Here is an 18,921-nt window from a genome sequence, read left to right as displayed (position 1 = left end):
AAACAATAATGCTGTGTGTGTGTGTGTGTGTGCGTGTGCGTGTGCGGTCTTGGGTTGCAGTAGCTATTAACTCTGTGTGGATGACACTTGTATAGAGTACACACACATACTGAAGGCACCAGTGTAAAACTGTGCTTTCCTAATAATAAAGATAAACGAGCAGTAACTGTTTGAATTCACGTACAAACAGCTATTCAAGCATTTGTTGAGTTTTAGAGGAGGGCACCATCTGCTGGCCAAACTGAGGAAAGGGACTGTCAGACCCGAGAGTAGAAATGTTGCTGTAGATGGATCGAATGTTTGTTAATTAGAAGTCCAAACAATAGTGTGACTTTCATACCAGTCTGTCAGTGAGCCAGCATGACTTCAAAAGCAAGCAGCCAGCCACGCTCGGCACCCCTTCAGCTATTTAGCCTCACCAACCAGCTTGGCTTGTCTCTCTGCTCGTCCATGAACTGGACACCCAGTCAGTTATTCAGTTTGTCAGCCTATAAGTGGAACAGGCAGCTGGTCAGTAACCCCCACCAGCTTGCTACAGAATATTATCAGTAATAATTTTCCTGTTAATTCTTCAGTGGCTGTTCAGTCTCCAGATTTTCTCAGTGATGATTTTGAACAAGTGTGGTCAGATTACAGAAATCGTGATCGTACGCTCTATGCTCAAGGGAAAAAGCAAGTCACATCAAGGTTTTTCTTTGTCATCTTAGATTCAGATTTACCTAAAAAAAAAAACATTAAAACTTTTGGGTAATAATCTAGACACAGACATTTTTTTTCTCCTTTATTGAAGTTATCGCCCATTTTTTAAACAGTTGTAGCTCATGCTGAGTAATGGTCTGTTTTTAGATTTGGGTCAAACCATATGAGACAGTTTCCCAGACATGGATTTAATCTAAATCTGGGCTAAAGAGACAGTCACAGAAGAATCCTACTGAAGAAAACAACAAGAAAATAGTCTAGAACCAGTCTTCATGTCATGAAAATGGAAGTCACGTTGCTCATATGTATGGATGTATTAATGTTAAAATACCCTCAGCCTTTCTGATACTTGTCTTTCATGTTATATTAAATTGTCTGTCTGCACTGTAAATAAAAGAGGAATTTTTTTTTCAGTGTTCAAACCAAATATCAGGGAAGCTGATCTTCTCTTTGTAAAATTGTTATGTTTGTATTCTTGTTTTTCAAGTATACAATAAAGTAAATAAGTATGAGTAGTAGTTTGTATTTTTAATTGTAGTTTATGGAACTTTGGTGCTCCAGTGTACTTTACAAAAGCAAAAACACCAACAAATTAGGATTTGGTTTCTCTTTTGACCCACATAAGATGTATTGTAGCCTCTTACTGCATGCACTTTCGCTGACTATATAAGGATCACGTTGAACCAATCAGTACGGCTCGTCACCAAGATCGCAGTCTATTATATTATTGACCACTCAGTCACCCCCACCTCATATACACACACAGTCTGCACATGTGTGCATGTGACAGACTCACCCAGAGGGTGAATAGAAGTGTCACTGATTTTATTGATGCATTAGGGGATGAGGAAGCGTGATGAATGCTGCCTAACTGGTACAGAAGGACAGTGAAGCTTCGATCGTGGTGTGATATCATACTGCACCGTAGAATCCAATTTCTGCCAACTAAGCTTGCAGCCACTGTCAGGAAATGTAAAACCTGTACCTACTGCATGTCTCCTTTACTGTATTTATCATTGAGACTGTTGGGAATCGTGACCTTGTAAATGGATGTGTAGTACATTTGGACATGAATTCCTTATTAAGTTTACTACCTAATGCAATTTGATGCAGATTGTATGAGATGTGTTTATAGAACAAATGCAAACTGAAAGATGAATCACTTGTATTTGTTCGTTCTCGTAGAAAGCACTTCTCATCTTTATATTTTGCTACTGTTCTGATCAGTTTTGTATATTGGTCGCAAAATCCTAAACGTGCATGGGGTGTACAACAGTTTTACATATCACAATCTGTCTAGAGTTAGAAAGAGGTGTCTACCAGACCTTTGTACCACACTCCTCATCTCTGCTCCTGGCAGTTCAGGCTTACATTAGCATCCTATTGTCCTATTGTACTTTGGCCAGTTAAGCTGCATTATAGGAAATTTAGGTACTTCAATTCAGGCTTTGGCAAAAGAAGTTAAAATAAATCCTAGGATGAGTGGAATATTCTGTTAACCCATCATGAAAAGAGAAAAGATCCTTTACTTTCAACATCATTGACTGCATATAGTTTCTCTCAGTCCCACTGGACAGTAAAATATACATCTTGAAATAAAACTACATATTTAAGCCAATTCTTACATAAAAAATAGCCCTCTTTCATCCCCAATTTTCCATTTTATTATATTTCATGTAATTAGCTTAGGTTGCTGAAACAGCACAGTCTCTCGTATTTGACAGAACCAACAAACAGATAGAAATAAAAAACATAGAACCTCAGCGCCCCAATTTCTGTCCTTCACTGTTTTTCCAGAGCATTCCTGGAGCGACGGATGTGTGTATTTTAAGGTGGACGTTTAGCCTAGCTGGTGATTTGGGGCTGCTGTGGTTGCCAGTCGTGTGTGTGTGTGTGTGTGTGTGAGTGTGTGCGCCTCTATGTGGTGCCTTAGGGAATGTTCTACATGTATTTCCTTCATGGGTCCTCATGAGAGTTCACACTGTAATTAGTGGCTCAGTTTCCTGCGACCGAATATTCCCTTCAACTTGTTGCTGCTGGCGTGTCACCCTCAGTGTGTGTCTAGTCTTTGTGTGCATGTGGCTGTTCTTTTGTAGAGATGGTAGTGTTTGTGCTGTATACTCATGGTTGTTTCTTTTCTTTCTGTATTTGTACACTGCTATATTTTCTCTCTGGATCTAGTTATGTTTGTCCAACCAACGTTTTCCTCACTTTCTTCCCTGAAGAAGTTGATAAGTTTTACCGGCCTGAAAACGACATATTTATTAACTTTATCATATTTTCATGTGTAGTCCACTGGCCAATATACTTTTTTCACTTTCCTGCTTTGGGGCCAGTTTCCTTATGTCGGATGTCAGTATGGGTCTGTGTGTGAACTGGTGGGAAAGCCTAAGAGTTTCACCAGTGTGTGGGTGTAATTGCTCAGCAGGCATTAAGTAACACAAGTGGCCAGCATCAGTCCACAGCACACATGCACACTCACTCTTAGCAGACCCTTCCCTTTGTCTCCAAGTGGATTATTTAGTACACAACACTGGTTGAACAGCAGCTATTTCCTATTGAAACTTTCTTTGTGACTCATAGCCGTTTTCTTAAAATACTTACTGCCAACTCTGGAAGTGATATACTTTTAGTTTTTTTGTTTTTTCTGTGATGTATTTTCTGTTCTCAAACTGCTGGTTTGAGCAGTTGGAAGAGCCGCAATTCCAACCATGGATTTACACCAAAAAAGAGCATCTTTTATGGAAACTTTAACATCATCTATATGAGACTGAAAGACAGTCACACAAGGGCTGGACATTGTTTTTGATAAGTAGATAAATCTAAAGTAGTAATGCAGAAACTCCACAGCTATGACTCAGAAAGAAAAGGCATACATAATTATTTGGCCAGTATTTTGATCAAACTGTTACTTTAGAGACTAAATTGAGTAACAAACCAATCAGCACAATCAGTGCAAATTCTGAAAAAATGTTTTTGAGTCACAGGGAAACAATAGCAACAGTTTAGGTTTGAAATGTCATACTGAATGCATGCAGAGGATGCAAAGCCGATGTACACAGTTTTCTTTCCATTGCCCATGTGTTTGCAGTGAGAGCGGGCGGGAGACTCTGCCTTTGGGTCACTCCCAGTTTATCAACACATGATTGGTGCAAACCACCTCACATGGGTCTTTTTCTCTCCCATATATGGAGCTTAGGTGGGCAGGGCAAAAAGGAAATTTAAAGAAAAAATGTGTGAGAAAGTGGAGGGCTCACTCTGCGGGGACTGTGGAGGAGAGAGGCAGAGACGACAGAATGTTAGTAACAGTTATCCCAGGGGAGATGTTCGCTCCTTAGTCTGAGAGACTGGAAAATTTCTGACTTGTGATATTGATCCAGCTGCAGAGTTAGTACTTGACCATCTGTGTAACTCTTAATGAAGGTTTTACTGGAAGAGGCAAATGGGAATCATTGGGAACTTGTCGTTCAAGTTGTTCTTCAGTCACCTTGACCACAGATCTAACTGAGCTGGCCGAAGGCAGCATTTGTTACCCCATTAGTGTCGGCAGATAGAACAAGTCGATAATGTCGGAGAGATGCAACCTCAAAGCCCTGACAGCAGCTCTGTGTTGCTTCTACCACAAGAATTCTGTCATCGGTGCAAAGGTGAGGAAACACAGGAGAGTGTGTGTGAGGATGTGTCCATGTTACCTATTTTATCATTGAATTCATCTTCATGTTTGTACTTTTGCTTTGCATAAAATTCATCATACAAGGTGTAACTGTACGTGCCCATGTGCAGGTGTTTTGTGAATGCTTGCATGCTACAGACTTTATGCTGGTGTTGTCCATGTTTTCATAAGATGATCTTAGTCCAGGGGTAGATAAAAAGTAAGAGGTTTGTTTGCCTTTAAAGTATTAATAACATGCAACTTCAGAAACATTCTTTAATGCAAGCATGCTTTTCAAGGCTCATTTCATCTTGTTGTTTAAAGGAGATGGTGGAAAGAAAACAACATATTGCCCTGCAGAAAACAGTCTGAAAAGTGCGTGGTAACACTTCCAGCCTGAGCAAAATCTAATCAGCCTAAATAGTCCTTCTCTTTTCCATCACTCTCACTGTGAACACTGGGCTTTTATTAGTCAGACCAGACGCTCTCATAAATGGCCAACTGTGCGACTGTCTGTCTGAGGGTGTGATTGTGAGATATATGCTGGCTTCATCCATAACTAGTGCTGGCAGACAGATAAGGCTGTGTGTGAAGGAAGTGGTGAGATGGTTAGACAGTTAACAGGACAGGGGTAGTAGTCCTCATGTGGATGATAAATTACCAGCTTGTGCTAGTTTGTCTTCTTTATGACATCAGTAAATTCTATGAATGTCATTACTTGATTGGATGCAGCGAGCAGCAGCGGGGCAGGAGGCTGAGGTGGGGTGGTGTGTCCCTCTGTGGAGCAGCCTGGAGATTGTCTTCAGCGAATTCTGTACATTTCCATCTGCTGCTAAAATGCACTTTGTGCCTGGATAAAGTCTGTTTACAGGTCTTTATATGTATCTTCTAAGAGCACACAAGGTGATGCACTGATCTCACCACAAAGTATGCCAAGAAGTTGTTCTGAAGTTTTCAGCATATTGCATCTTCATCAGACGATATTTTTGTGTGCATTTTCACCGGTCAACTGTCAACCATATGTCAGTGTTACGGAAAAGTACACTTAAAATCCATTTCCATTAAAATGGAAAGCTGTCAAAGAGGGGGAAAAGTATTACTCTGTGCTCTCAAACCAGTCCAAACCATCCAGGAAAACTTGGATTCCTACTTAATGCATATGGCAGTTCATCAGCACTTCCTCTGACTAAGAGCTGCCTCTAATGACTGTTGTTGATGTGTGCTGTCTATCCAGACCTTCTGTTTCAGAGAGAAAACAAATGACCAATAGTTAAATTACTGCTCATTTAGAAATTGAATGAATGAAACCTGAGATGTTCTGTCTGTGAATATATTGGTTATTTTAAGAATCCTCCAGTCTGTTCATTTAAATGATGCTTCGATGCAATGTGAACTTGTTATCCTTATTTGATATCTTTGTTGTTTTCTCAAGAACCAGAACTGCACAGCACTGCTCCCATCCGTCTCATGCTCTTCTCTTTTGTGAGTTTCCCCCCAGCTCTGCCTTTCCTCATCCTCTTCATTAGTGCTTTTCTATTTTCTCGCTGTCTCTCTGTGTCTTTACTTTTGACTCCATATTGCCTGGGGTTTTGTTCCATTCCCCTTTTCATTCTCCCCTCCATCTGTTTCTCTGGGAGGTCGCCATTTATCCACAGAGGCCCTGCTTCCTGTTTCTGTGCCTGCTGAGATTCAGGCTTACTTGTGCTGGTATCCTTAGCTATTAGATCACATCATTGACACTTTTTAGTTTTTTTGTTTGCATTAGCTGCCATGATCCAACATAGCTGGGTTGTATGCATAGTTAGATTGCTTCTGTGCTTACATTTGCTGTAAAACTATGCATTAAGTTCTTTTTATCTTAATCCCGTTGCATGATAAGGTTCTTTCTCTATCGTTGTATAGCAGAAACCATTATTCATCTTTAGCTCTTAAAACATGATGCTCTAAAACTTAAAAACACTCAGTTGCTATTTCAGGCTTAGCTCATTGCTTGGAGATCAATCCTTTCTACTGTTTCTAAAAAATCTTTTTACATCACTAAGCATGAATCTCATCTGTATCTTTGAGGCATTCGACCTCAATTATCGCTGTAGGATTTGAATCTGGAAGCAATCCTCTTTTGACTTTCACAGTATATGACCAGCAGTCTATAGCCATTCAGTCGTTGTTCATACAGGTTCAGGAACCTAGCTGCAGAGATTTGTTCCCACTCATCCACAAGAGCATTAGTGAGGCACCGATGCTGGTGCTGAGATTGTGGCTTACAGAACAAATTAAGATGGCACTGACGATGAACCCTCTTTGGCTGCCCCAGGCTGACCAATCAGATGCTCTCTGGCCTAAACACAGGAAGATGCTTGTATTTAGTTGTGTGTAAACAGGAAAGGAAGGGACCTTTTTGATGACGAAGACAACATGCAGAGATAGAAAATCAAAACATCAACAGCTATTAGGTTTTATCAACTGTCCTCAGCTGTAATGATGCCCATTTAATTCAGTGTTAGAGTCAAACACAGTGTTGTCAGGCCCTAAAAAGCTAAACTGAAGCTGCTCTGAGGAAAAGCATTTGGATGCTGCATGACTGTTCAGCAGGAATATTCTCATTTAAGCCCACCTCAATTCGACATGTATTCTTGACACAACCTGCACTGCTGTTTGCATTCATGTATTCACTTTTTAAAGCTTTGTGACTTGATTGGGGATGCATACTATGCAGTATGTAGACACAGTGGGAAATGGTAGCATGAAGAGAGGGAGGAGGAAAAAACTGAAATTGTTAAGTAAGAGAGATGAAAAGAAAAGGAAATGCCAGAAATACAGCAGACCAAAGAGTTGTTATTTTAATGATGATTGCCCCAGTGAAACCCATTTGATGGGTATCCCAACTCTCATTTAAGCATTTTGTTTGTTGAACTTTCAAAACTTTTGCCTTTAGCACCTCAAGACTTTCATAATACTAATTGGTTGCATTCTAAAAATAGAAATAAAGAAGATGAAAAGCTGCATAGCCTGACTTCACCTCTAAAATGATCTCAGACGTCACCATAATTGTAATGATGTGTCTGTTATGGTGCTGCGTTGCTTGTATACTGCTGCAGTGGTCATAATCCCACTGTACAGTGTAGCATCACAAATAAAGATTATTTTGAGACCCAACCAGAGACCAAGGCAATAGTTTTTATTGTTTCTTCTTGAAAGAAAGGTGTTGCAACTGAGGCAGTAGAAGAGTTTCCTCTATGGTCTTCTACAGTATTTTAGTTGGTGTTTGAAGAATTGTTAATATACTGACTCCGCTGCATATTTGAACATGATTCAAATGGAGCTGCTTCTTCTAGTCAGTCTTCAGGCTTTTTTGTTATCTGCAATCCTGCAGGCTGGCGGTATCAACTAAGAATCTCAGGTTCACTGCTTTATTTCAGAGCATTAGCCACAGAGGGTTGAGGTGAGGTGAGGATTATAACGTCATCTAATGTATTTGTAACTTTACATGTGTGTAAGGTGATGAGGAATCAGAGTTATGATGTTAAAAGGTTGTTTGTCCTCACTTCACTGAACACAAAAGACAAGCAGCTTACCCAGCTGGCCGCTGCTTCTGATTGGTTATTGCCACACACGACTGGATTGTTACAGAAATGTATCATCGTCACCATATATAGAGAAACCTTTAAAGGGTTAAAAGTACCTTCAATCTTCAAATCCATCAAATCAGAAGAAAATCCAATCACTGCAGAGATCCTTTTTAACAGTACCTTTGTTTTTAGTTGGAGATTATTTTCTGTGGCATGTCAGCTTCTTCTTCTTCTTCTTTTTTTTTTAAAGCACATCTGAATGTCATTTATAACTTATTGACAGTGGTACTACCAATATACATGTTAAAATTCTTGGCTGGGTGAAGTGATGCTAATTACTAGATCACTTCCCACAGATGTCAACAGCACCAGTACCACTGAATACAACTGCAGCATTCATGAAGCACAGTGACAATTATTTATAAAGGATTTAATATAAAATCAAAATAAAAGATTTGAAGGAAAATTTTTATGTGATTTGAAACCTCTAAAAATGGAGGTCAGCAACTAATATAGTGCTTTGCAAAAGTCTTGAGCCATCACTTTTTTCTTTATATTTCTTTTTTTCCAAGGAGCCAAACTTCTTTTCCTTTTTAAATGTATTTATTTGTTTTTCTAATTCTCCTTGCACAATGGCTCTCCAGACTTTCTGAAGGTCTTTCAGAGTTTTTCTTTGGACGTTGGCTGCTTTTTCACTCATTTTCAGCCGAGTCCTTGTATCTGACCATTTTCAGAGGATTTTTTTTTTTGTTAAGCTGCTTAACACTGAGCTATGACTCACAAAACATAACCAACTCGAGGGATGAATCACTGTTGTCTACACATAACAGATGACAAAGAATCAATTTTTAGGTGCCTTGTTACAAGCAGTCTGTTGTAAAAACACATCATTTTTTTGTCTTGATGCGTGCTCATCCAGGTAAGTAAATCCCAAAAGTTGATTCTGTTCATCTGGACGTAGCGTTTTCAGTGGGAGAAACGTTTCGTCACTCATCCAAGTGACTTCTTCGGTCACAGCTGACTGCAGGTTTCCCCAATCTTATAAACAGTACATTTGCACAATGACTGAAACCAGCCCACTTAATAAACAATGGGCTGTGAGGTCAGATCCCTTGATCATTAATATGCAAATTGTCATGGCCATTGATCGACAACCACTGATCAAAGACCATTGATCCATGGCCATGAGTACCATTCACAGAGAGTTGGAGAATGGCTGCAATCACAGCATTGTAAGATGGCAAAGATGTACCCTTAGGCCCCCTTTAAAAGTTGATGTGTACCGTAAACCTACGCATATGGATCAGTACTTAAGGTCTGACTCTCATCATCAACTGGATCACAAATTGTGTGTCATCAGCACGCTACAATACAGAGCCCCCCGACACAGAGTAACATAGTGTACGCTGTTAAGTGCCAGGAGGATTGCCAGGATTTAGACATCAAGGACACCAAACACAGAAGACCAAACTCATCAGGCCAGGACTCTGCAGTCTATTTACACCTACAGGCCAGTGGACACTCTTTCCATGATGAGGATGTACACATCCTGGACAGGGAGGAACGCTGGTTTGAACGGGGAGTCAAAGAGGCCATTTACGTGAAAAGGGAAAGACCATCTCTGAATCGAGGAGGGGGCCTAAGTGTACATCTTTCGCCAACTTACAATGCTGTGATTGCAGTCATTCCCCAGCTCGCTGCGAATGGTACTCATGGCCATTGATCAGTGGTCTTTGATCAGTGATCAATGGGCTTTAATCAGTGGTTGTTGATCAATGGTCAACTGACCTCACAGCCCATTGTTCATTCAGTGGGCTAGTTTCAGTCACTGTGCAAATGTACAGTTTGTTAGCTTTTGCTATAGGGTCTACCTTACCATATAAAGCGCCTTGAGGCAACTTTTGCTGTCATTTGGAGCTGTATAAATAATATTGAACTGAATAAGGTTGTGGAAACCTGCAGTCAGCTGAGACTAAAGAAGTCACTTGGATGATTGACGAAAGGTTTCTCCCATTGAAAACACTACGTCCAGATGAACAGAATCATCCTTTCGGGACATCATTTATTCCCATTTCTTTAGTTTAAGCGATGAACAATACCAAAGATAACACAGTAGAACAAGAATAAAATAGGATTTTTGCACCAACAAGGAGGTTCCCAAAGTGCTGTTAGCTGAAAACTTGGTGCATGGTGAGCCGTGTATCCTCATTAGAAACGGTCTCAGTGGCTGTTACGAAGTCATCCTTAATGAAGGGACTGAGAAAAGGCTGAGCTACGACAAATTACACAAGAACTGGACCGAAAATCACTGAATCCAAAATTGAATGTTTTGATACAAATTATCATTAATTTGTATGGAGAATGTCGGGAGATTTTGCTAATTTAAGAAGAACATTTACCTTAATGCATGGGTTTTATTTTGATTTTATTTTGGGTTTCAACAGTAAGCATCACCATGGGATGACACTGAGCAAGTTTTGCAGTTCATATGAAATGAGGCTTGGCGTCAGTGTATTGTTTATCCCATATTTCATCACAACTGAAGTCATTCACGCTAGAAGGAAAGGCTGTATGCCATGAAGCAGGCCAGTCCAGTTCACTGTACTTCACTGCTGTGTTGTGGTCCACACACAGGCTGGTACGGTATAAATGTAGCCACTCTCTGAGGATGACATCATATTGCAGGGCCTTATTAAAGGCAGGCTATTAAACAAAACCTCACATCCAATATATCCATCTCCTCCCTCTATTTCCTTCTCTGCTTCCTTCCTCTTATTCCTTCAGTTTCTCTTCAATTTTTCTTTCTGTTCTCTTTCACTCTTCTGTTAATTTGCATTAACCATCTATCCCCCATCTCCATTTATCACTGTTCAACTTTTTATATGTACATGTCATCCTTGCCACTGCCGTGCATCCCTCTTCTCACCAGCTCTCCCGCGCTTTCATTCATCAGTCTGTTGGCACTGAGACTGCAGATGTAAAAGCAACGTAATGTGTCTTTTGAAATAAGTGTGAGAATCACAAATGCGAGTGGAGTCGGTAACAAATCCAGATAAGCTGGGAATAATACAAACCAGCAGCCCTCATGTTTTCAGTTATTACAGTTGATCATGTGCATTTTAAAATTGTTGCGCAATGCCCGTACAACAGGAAAAACATGCTGCAAGCCGTGCGTTATGGGTGTAGTGTATCCTGTTTTAACACATCACAGCACCTAAAGAAAGAAAATGATTAAAAGCAAAACAAAAAGTGAAACAAAAAAAAGGTGCGTGAATCTTTTCCCTTTTTCTAGCTAGCTTAATGTTAAGCAGAATATGGAGTTGTAGTTTGGTCCCTGTCTATCTCTGTCCACGTGTTGTCGCTGTCGGCGACATATCCAAATAGCTATGGATGATCTATAAGTAAATATAACAACAAAAAGTGCATATATGAGCAAATGTTTGTCTGTCAGTCATCATTCCAAAAGTCTCAACCATCATTCTTTTCTTTCTTTGGTTGGTCTTGTTTTTCCCATTTGTTATGTAATCCACATCTAAAAATATTTATTATCCATTTTATACATGCATATCTGATACAGATGTTAGATAGACCATTAGGTTACTCCAATGGCACCAACTGTTAATGTTAATTGATAAGAGAAAGCTCCAATAAATTGGTCATGTAATTCAGACTGTCTGTTATCATTTACTTATTCATTGAATCTTTTGTTTAAAAAATGGCAGGAAAAAAACATGATCCCAGGAGACTAAGTGACAGCACAATTACACTCCCCCAAGTATTTTCCACTGCTACACACAAACATACACAGTGGTTCTGGTTCAAACTGGAAATAAGGTAAATTGTTGGATGTGCACCATGGTGCCAAGCCAGTGATCAGTTTAATATTTGCTGTAATGTGACACTTTGATTTTCTGTCATGTATGGAGACTCGGGGCAGGGGGTCTATTCTAATGACTTTAGAGAGGAAGAGAGCGAGTGTAGCCGCAGAGAGATAAAAATGGCACAGATATGATATTCCAAGTTTCATGCATGGACGTGGATTAGTAATTCCTGTTTGTGTGAGCGTGTTTGCTTTTTTCTCAGTTCTACCTCAAACCTCTTCTTCTTCTTGGATCAAACCTTCTTCTGAGATCTTGTCCATGACGACCTTCAGTCTTCAGACTTTTAGCTGAAGACTGTCAGTTGAAACTTTACCTGTAACTGTACCTGAACCTGAGCCAGTACTGTTACCCCAGAGGCTGTGAGACATGTAAATATGTATTTATCATCATCATAACAGTTGCCTAACTTCGGTCATCATCATCATTACATTGGCAGTGTTTGTCATGCTAAAAAATCTGATGATTCTTTTCTACATTTATTCAATTGTAACAATATCCCCGGCACCACAAACGTGACAGATCCTCCGCCGTGTTTTACAGATGGAGGTAGACGCTCCTTGTGGTACCTCTCTCCTCTTTTCGGACCACATTGACAGCAATTTTAACTAAAAGTTGCCAATTTGGATCCATCACTCTACAAGTCTTGTTGCCACAGACTTTCAGTCTAGTTCTTGTGTAATCTGGGAAAACCTCATCCCTATTCTCCCTGTTTCCCTCAGTTAATAATGACTTTCTTAAAGCCACTGAGACCATTTCTGATGAGGCTTCAGTGAACAGTAGATCAACTTGAAGGGCCAGTTGCTTCTCTTAGGGGCTTTGTTGTCCCCCCCCCTCCTACTTCTTAAGTACATGACTTTCAGATACTGTTTAAGCTGTAGGGAGTTTTTAGGCCTTACACTTTTTATGTTCCGTTTTTCCTAACATTTTTTTTCATGGACACGCTGCACAACATGCCAAGACATTCCATGTTTTCAGCGTATAACCCTTTGGGAATCACCTGTTGGTATAAAAATACAATTTTAATACTAACCTGTGTTAGATGCAGTTTGACAAACATACAAGCAGGCATAATACCAATGTTATGTCTACACAGCCAGTGTTGTTTAGGCACAACACTGGTTTGTCCATACAGTTAAGTATTTTATGCTCGAATGATGCAGGTCAGTGAGGTCAGTGACGGGTACAAGGACTAGAGTGCAAATGAGTGAAAAAGCAGCCAATGTCCAAAGAGACATTTGGAAATCCCTTCAGAAAGCCTGGAGGAATATTGCTCTGGACCATTTTAAAAAATTATAATAAAGTCCTGCTGCTTGGAAGCAAAGTAAATAAATAAATAGCTCAAGACTTTTGTGCAGTACTGACATTTAGATGATAAAAATGCAAAAGTATACAATGTATATAAGTTTGTATAATCTCTTGATAAACAAATTAAAAAATTAAAAAAAAGAAATGGAAAAGTATGGTCTCTCTCACTAGAATAAACTGACTCTGAGTGTAGCAGTCTCTAATTGGTTAAAAAGAAAAAAGTTTAGTTTAGATAAGTTTATGCGTCACTCAGAGGTGTGTCTGTGTGTGTGTCTGTGTGGGTGCGTGTGCGTGTACTTGTCTACGTCAGGTGAAGGTGTGCATAGAGGCAGGTCTGGGTAGCTGGGCGGTGTCAGGATGATGACATTTCTTTGAATGACTCTGGGCGAAGGTAAGAAAGGAAGTGATAAAGGAGAAAATCACAGAGGAGGCAGACGCAGACAGAGGCTGTGTGCGGGCTTGTTGTTTGAGCAAACACAAGAGACTTAACTATAGTGTGTGTGAGTTTTAATGTGTCTGCTATGAAGTTTGTTATTGAAGATCAGAGAAAGGTGGCAGGATGGAGAGACCAAGCAGCTGTCATGTAAGTGTGTGTGTGTGGTGTTTGGGGTGTGTGTGTTGTGGTTCAGGTGGTTGTGTTGACTCGACATCCTGTCAGGGTTAACAGAGCTGTCTGTCCTTTACTTTCCATTTAGGCAACCTTTTTGGGCTTGTTGCTGGGATTAAAGTGGCTGATCAATAGTTTCAGTAATCTCACTGGAATTAGATTACAGTCCTGGTTTCTACCTATCCCAGCTCTGCAGTGTTTTATTTGGTGTTGTTTTACTGTAGAACAGCAGAGGCGACTTTAAAAAATCAGTCATAAGTTTCCTATTTGTTCCTGCTTCCTTTTTTAGTTCGTTGAAATAAAGAAACTAAAAATTAAATATGTGGATGTTGAATTTCTGTCGTCTGTCTTTGGGTTTCTCAACTATGCAGGATAAAGTTACAAAATCAGCTTTTTCTGTTTTTATTCCAGTTCTCCAGAGATCAGTTCATCCTGGACTGTCCTTCAGAGAAACTTCGCAAGGAGCTCGAGGAAGAACTGAAGATGGACTGCGAGGAGCCGAGAAGTCACGCGTGGTACCACGGATCGATTCCCAGACAGGTAACACCGCTCACACACAAAACTGAGTCACAAGTCCCTCCTTTTAAAAGCCAGGTTAGAAACTTGTTGAACCAGATTACCTATTATTAGTCTTCCATGCTACACACATGGTGCTTACAGGAAGACTGTTGCGTAAAGAGTGGCCCCTGCAGCAGCGCTGACAGAAAGAAAGGCTTCATTCTGTATGGTGTGTTTATGTGTGTTGTGTGTGCGCGCATATGTGAGAGAGAGATATTGTGTGTTCCCCTGAAAACCAGCACTGAGATGTAATCTTTTTTAATAAGCTGCTTCCCTTGGCTAAACTAAACCACCGTTATAACTTATACAAACATTTGCTTAATTAAAGTCTGAAACTGTGGATGACAGAGAGTGTATGTGTTCGAGAAGAGGGAGCGAGAACCAATAAATGTAACAAGGCAGGGAAATAAAGAGCACTGCATGTGTAAACAGTCAAAGAAATATCCTTTTTTTTAAATCATATAATAAATGAAAGTCAAATTTATTTTTAAAGTGCATTTAACAGTGCTTTATAATACTTTATAACACAATCAACAGTTGACACTGGCCAAGGTGCTGTTTAAAAGACAGAATGGATAAAAATGAGTAAAATACATGCTAGTAGGTGGTAAATATAAACAGTCATAGCTGACATAGGCACATATAATGACCACAAGAATCAAAAGCCAATGAATAAATATAGGTGTTAAGTCTAGTTTTATCAGAGTCATTTGAGGGAAATGCTGTTCCAAAGTTCAGGGGCAAACACAGAGAGTACACTGAGCTGGAAGGAGAGCTAAAACAGGTGAAATATGATCTCTCTTTTTTTTCTTCTTCTTCTTCGGGTGCCTGTGAGGAGCCTACAACTGACTGAGACCCGTGTAAAGTGATTTGCAGTAGTCCAGGAGGAGGAGATGAGGTCATGAATGACAATGTTGACATCTCTTATGGAAAGAAAAGGCTTAATTTTCGATATGGAGCTTAGTTGGAAGAAGTTGTTTTTAACCACAGAGTTACTTTGATAATGGGTCTCATTTTTTCTGTGGTAAATGATGAACAGGAATCAAGCTTGTCAAATGTTGTCATTTGACTTATGCATTGATAGATGCACAAAAACACTGAAAAGTTCTCTGGATGAAAAGCTTTATTATTTTGATTTCCCATATAAAGGTTTTAGCGTGAAATGAATGTGAATCTACATGAAACTGTCCCTTAAGCATCTAGGTCACTAACTGGATAAATTGGAATGGTCCTCATGTCTTACATAACCATCACTAAGCTTACAAAGCTGGTACTAGCCTACCATTAAATGTTTGTATTGTAAACAATCACTGTGGGCCACTGTATGTGTTCGTGTGTGTGGGCCGGTTATTATGGGCTCCTAAATCTGTTTGAACAGTCACATGATGCAGGCTGGGCTTTCTCAGGGGCCAACATTATCTATGAATTTTCAGGTTAGGACATGTCTTAAGGTTAAGGTAAGGGTAACCGTTAGGCAAGTAGTTGTTATCGTTAACGGTAAGTCACCAGGAAGTGAGTGAGACAACGTAAAGTCCTCTAATGTCATGGCTGCGTAAAGTTGAGTGTGCCCGTGTGTCACTTATTTCTTTTTGCAGGTTGCAGAAAACCTGGTGCAGCGAGATGGAGACTTCCTGATCCGTGATTCGCTGTCTTTACCAGGAAGTTACGTTCTCACATGCCAATGGCGAAACACTGCTCAGCACTTTAAAATTAACAAGAAGGTACATATGAGCTTCCAGCTACACTGAGATGAATATTTGACTAGAGTATATAAAAGGTACAATAGCTAGGTCTGTTATTTTGCCTGCGGCCTTCAGGTCGTGATGCTGAATGAAGCTTACTCCAGAGTTGAGTACCGCCTAGACAGAGAAGGGTTCGACAGTATCCCTGCACTCATCAGATACTATGTTGGCAACAGAAAACCTGTCTCACAGGTGGGTTTAGTCACTATTTTTCTTTTAATTAATCTTGCTTTAAAGTTTATTTTATACTGTTATTATTCTGGTTGGTGGTTTTCCTCATTATAGCACATAAAAGAATAACTTTCGGTAGTTAATAGTAAGTTGTGTTTAAGTGCTAAGAGTTTCAAGCTTGTGAGATAAATATAGTCGCAGATAAATAAAATATATTGAGGTTTCTTTAGGTCATCTTATCTGTTCTTCCGCCCACACATTGAAGGTGGTAGGGGCCATCATCTTCCAGCCAATCAACCGAGGGCTGCCGCTGCGCTGCTTAGAGGAAAAGCACGGACTGTCGAGCAGTCACCGGGAGAGGCTGATGTCGCAGGAGAGGCGGAACCAGAAACGCCTCAGCCTCAATATTACCAACGGACACACATACGACAACACACAGGCCACGCACGACAGCACACACTGCCAGGACAATGGTATTGCCCGAGGCAGCCAGCTCAGGTTTGCACTCTGGAAACACACGCAAACACACTAATTAACACCTAAACACTGTAATTCCTCGCTGGCTCTCATAACGTGGTTGTTGTTCCACTGAGCATGTGAGATTTCTTGGATTTGATTAATATAAGCCTATTACTGCAAGTGGATAGTGGGCTACAGACCAAATACCAATCTGTCTGCTGTGTTTGAATAATAGAGACCCACCTTTGCACAGTCTCCACCTCCACACATCATTCTGCTTTTAAGGTTTTACTCTTTGCACTGAGCTGTTTACATTCAATCGTTTTGGCTGAAGTTCGCACATACACATGTCCCATACATGTCATACGTCCTCTGTAAATGAAGAGCTGTTGTCTGTGTGCAATTTCAATGCACACAGACATTAAACAGGGTTGTGTATCTATCTGAGAGAGGTCAGACCAGCTGTGAGGGGATAATAAATACAGAGCTGAGAGTAAAACAGAACACAGAGATGAATAAGAGGATATATGGACAGAGAAAAGGCTTTTTAAAAAATCAAAGAAGGGATGAAAGGATTAGTGTTTATAACGTGATTTACTTTTTTTGACTACTAATGGTACCCTTTTATTATTATATTGGAAATATTTGTGAGAGGTTTATCCGATGCCCATGTGTGAGTGGGATGTTTTTACCGCCCTTCCTCCTCCTTCAGGTTGAAGGATCGCTGCGGCAGCCAACCAGCAAGTCTCAATCAAGTCCAGGAGCGGCGACACCCACTCAAGGCGCACCAATCAGAAAGCTTCCTTCCTCTTGGTAAGTAAAAGCTAGGAGGTTCTGAAAAGCTGTGTGACCTTTGAGGAGAGGCTGAAAGTTTTAGTTGTTCCCTTTATTATAATTACACATCTGTATAATAAACACTCAGAGAGAGCGTAAAAGTGAAGATGTCGATTTACCAGTCGATCCAAACTCCTCAGCTATGGTAGAGACTGAAAGAATGAGGTCACGGACACGAGCGGCAGAAATGAACTTTCTCCAAAGGGCAGCCGTGCTCTCTCTAAGTCAGAGGTCAGCAACCTGTCAGAGGTCAGAGGTCAGCAATCCTAATCCCCACGGATTAGGATTACATCTCTCCAATTCACTCTAACAAGTTTAATACATAAACTATATGTACTAATTTATGCTCTTCCAATTACATCCCACGGTCACCCGTGTCTGCCGTTTGTTTTGGGGGGGGTTTCTCGCCACCACTCCTCCACATCAAAAGGAGCCCATTGAGGTGGTTTGAGTGTCTGACAAGGATGCCTCCTAAGTGAGGTGTTTGGGGCATGTTCTGCTGGGAGGATGTCTCAGGGCAGGACGTCCAGACATGCTGGAGAAATGATAAGCTAGAGGGGGTCTGGGGAGAGAGCGGTCTGGGTTTCTCTGCTTAGGCTGCTGCCTCCATGAATCGGTTAAGTGGAAGAAAATGGATGAATAGATCAGTATTTTGAATCCTTTATTTTCCTCTGTATCTGTTGTATATCGCTTTTACAAACTGATCTAATGTATATGAGACCTCAAAAACACCAGTGCCTTTTTAAAAAAAAAAATTATTTCCTTTCCTCCCCACCTCCACTCCACCTCATCTTTTCCTTTTTTGTAACCTTTTTTTTTAAATTTCTATTTACTGACCGTCTCATTATCTTCTCTTTCATCTCTTTAACTCCATCTTCTGTAATTTTGTTCTGTCTTCAGGATCCAAACCGCAGCCCCTGCAGACACCTGACTCACTCCTTCCCAGCCCAAACTCCAAGTCGCCGGTGTTTCGGACAGGCAGCGAGCCACTGCTGAGCCCATCTTTCCCACGGAGATCAGCAGAGCCTCTAGCAGGTATATAAATATTTTGTTGGAGAAGAACCAGCAGTATACAGATGAGTTTCTTCAGCGATCATTCTGTTTATACAGGCGAATCCCTAAAGACTTTTACGTATACTGGTTCATATAATAGAGTTTATTAAACCTAACAATTGCAAGACGTGATACAAATAGATGTTTGGCTTTATTTGTAGTTTTACTGTCTTCTTTATCAGTATTAACTTTTAATGTTAACTGTAAAATAGATTAAAATAGATTTGCTTGGTCATAGTGCAGAAAATGTACAGTATAGAGCAGCACTCATGCTAGATATAGAGCTACAAACAGAACAATCGAGAAAAAACTGCAATTAACAAGAGCAGCCTGAGCGCCCACAGCTCTGCCAAGACTAAAAGTTCCCTATACAGGTTGTATAAATCAAGTC

At 40.3% G+C, this 18,921-nt stretch overlaps 1 protein-coding gene across 3 annotated transcripts in view; it reads left to right on the top strand.

The window, feature by feature from the left end:
- The window catches only part of bcar3 (BCAR3 adaptor protein, NSP family member), a 67,433-nt gene that overhangs the window by 38,824 nt on the left and 9,688 nt on the right, over positions 1-18,921 (top strand). For 2 of the 3 annotated variants that reach the window (XM_063501148.1, XM_063501149.1), the window contains 6 exons: positions 14,125-14,253; positions 15,867-15,992; positions 16,089-16,205; positions 16,450-16,682; positions 17,356-17,456; positions 18,378-18,512. In XM_063501148.1, the coding sequence (XP_063357218.1) occupies positions 14,125-14,253; positions 15,867-15,992; positions 16,089-16,205; positions 16,450-16,682; positions 17,356-17,456; positions 18,378-18,512 (841 nt within the window). Of the gene's footprint in view, positions 1-3,976; positions 4,347-14,124; positions 14,254-15,866; positions 15,993-16,088; positions 16,206-16,449; positions 16,683-17,355; positions 17,457-18,377; positions 18,513-18,921 lie in introns of those variants that run through there. The other variant, XM_063501150.1, reaches the window with a different exon arrangement.

This window comes from Pelmatolapia mariae, linkage group LG17 (genome assembly GCF_036321145.2).
Source record: "Pelmatolapia mariae isolate MD_Pm_ZW linkage group LG17, Pm_UMD_F_2, whole genome shotgun sequence".
Lineage (NCBI taxonomy): Eukaryota > Metazoa > Chordata > Actinopteri > Cichliformes > Cichlidae > Pelmatolapia > Pelmatolapia mariae.
This window is presented reverse-complemented; position numbering and strand designations above follow the sequence as displayed.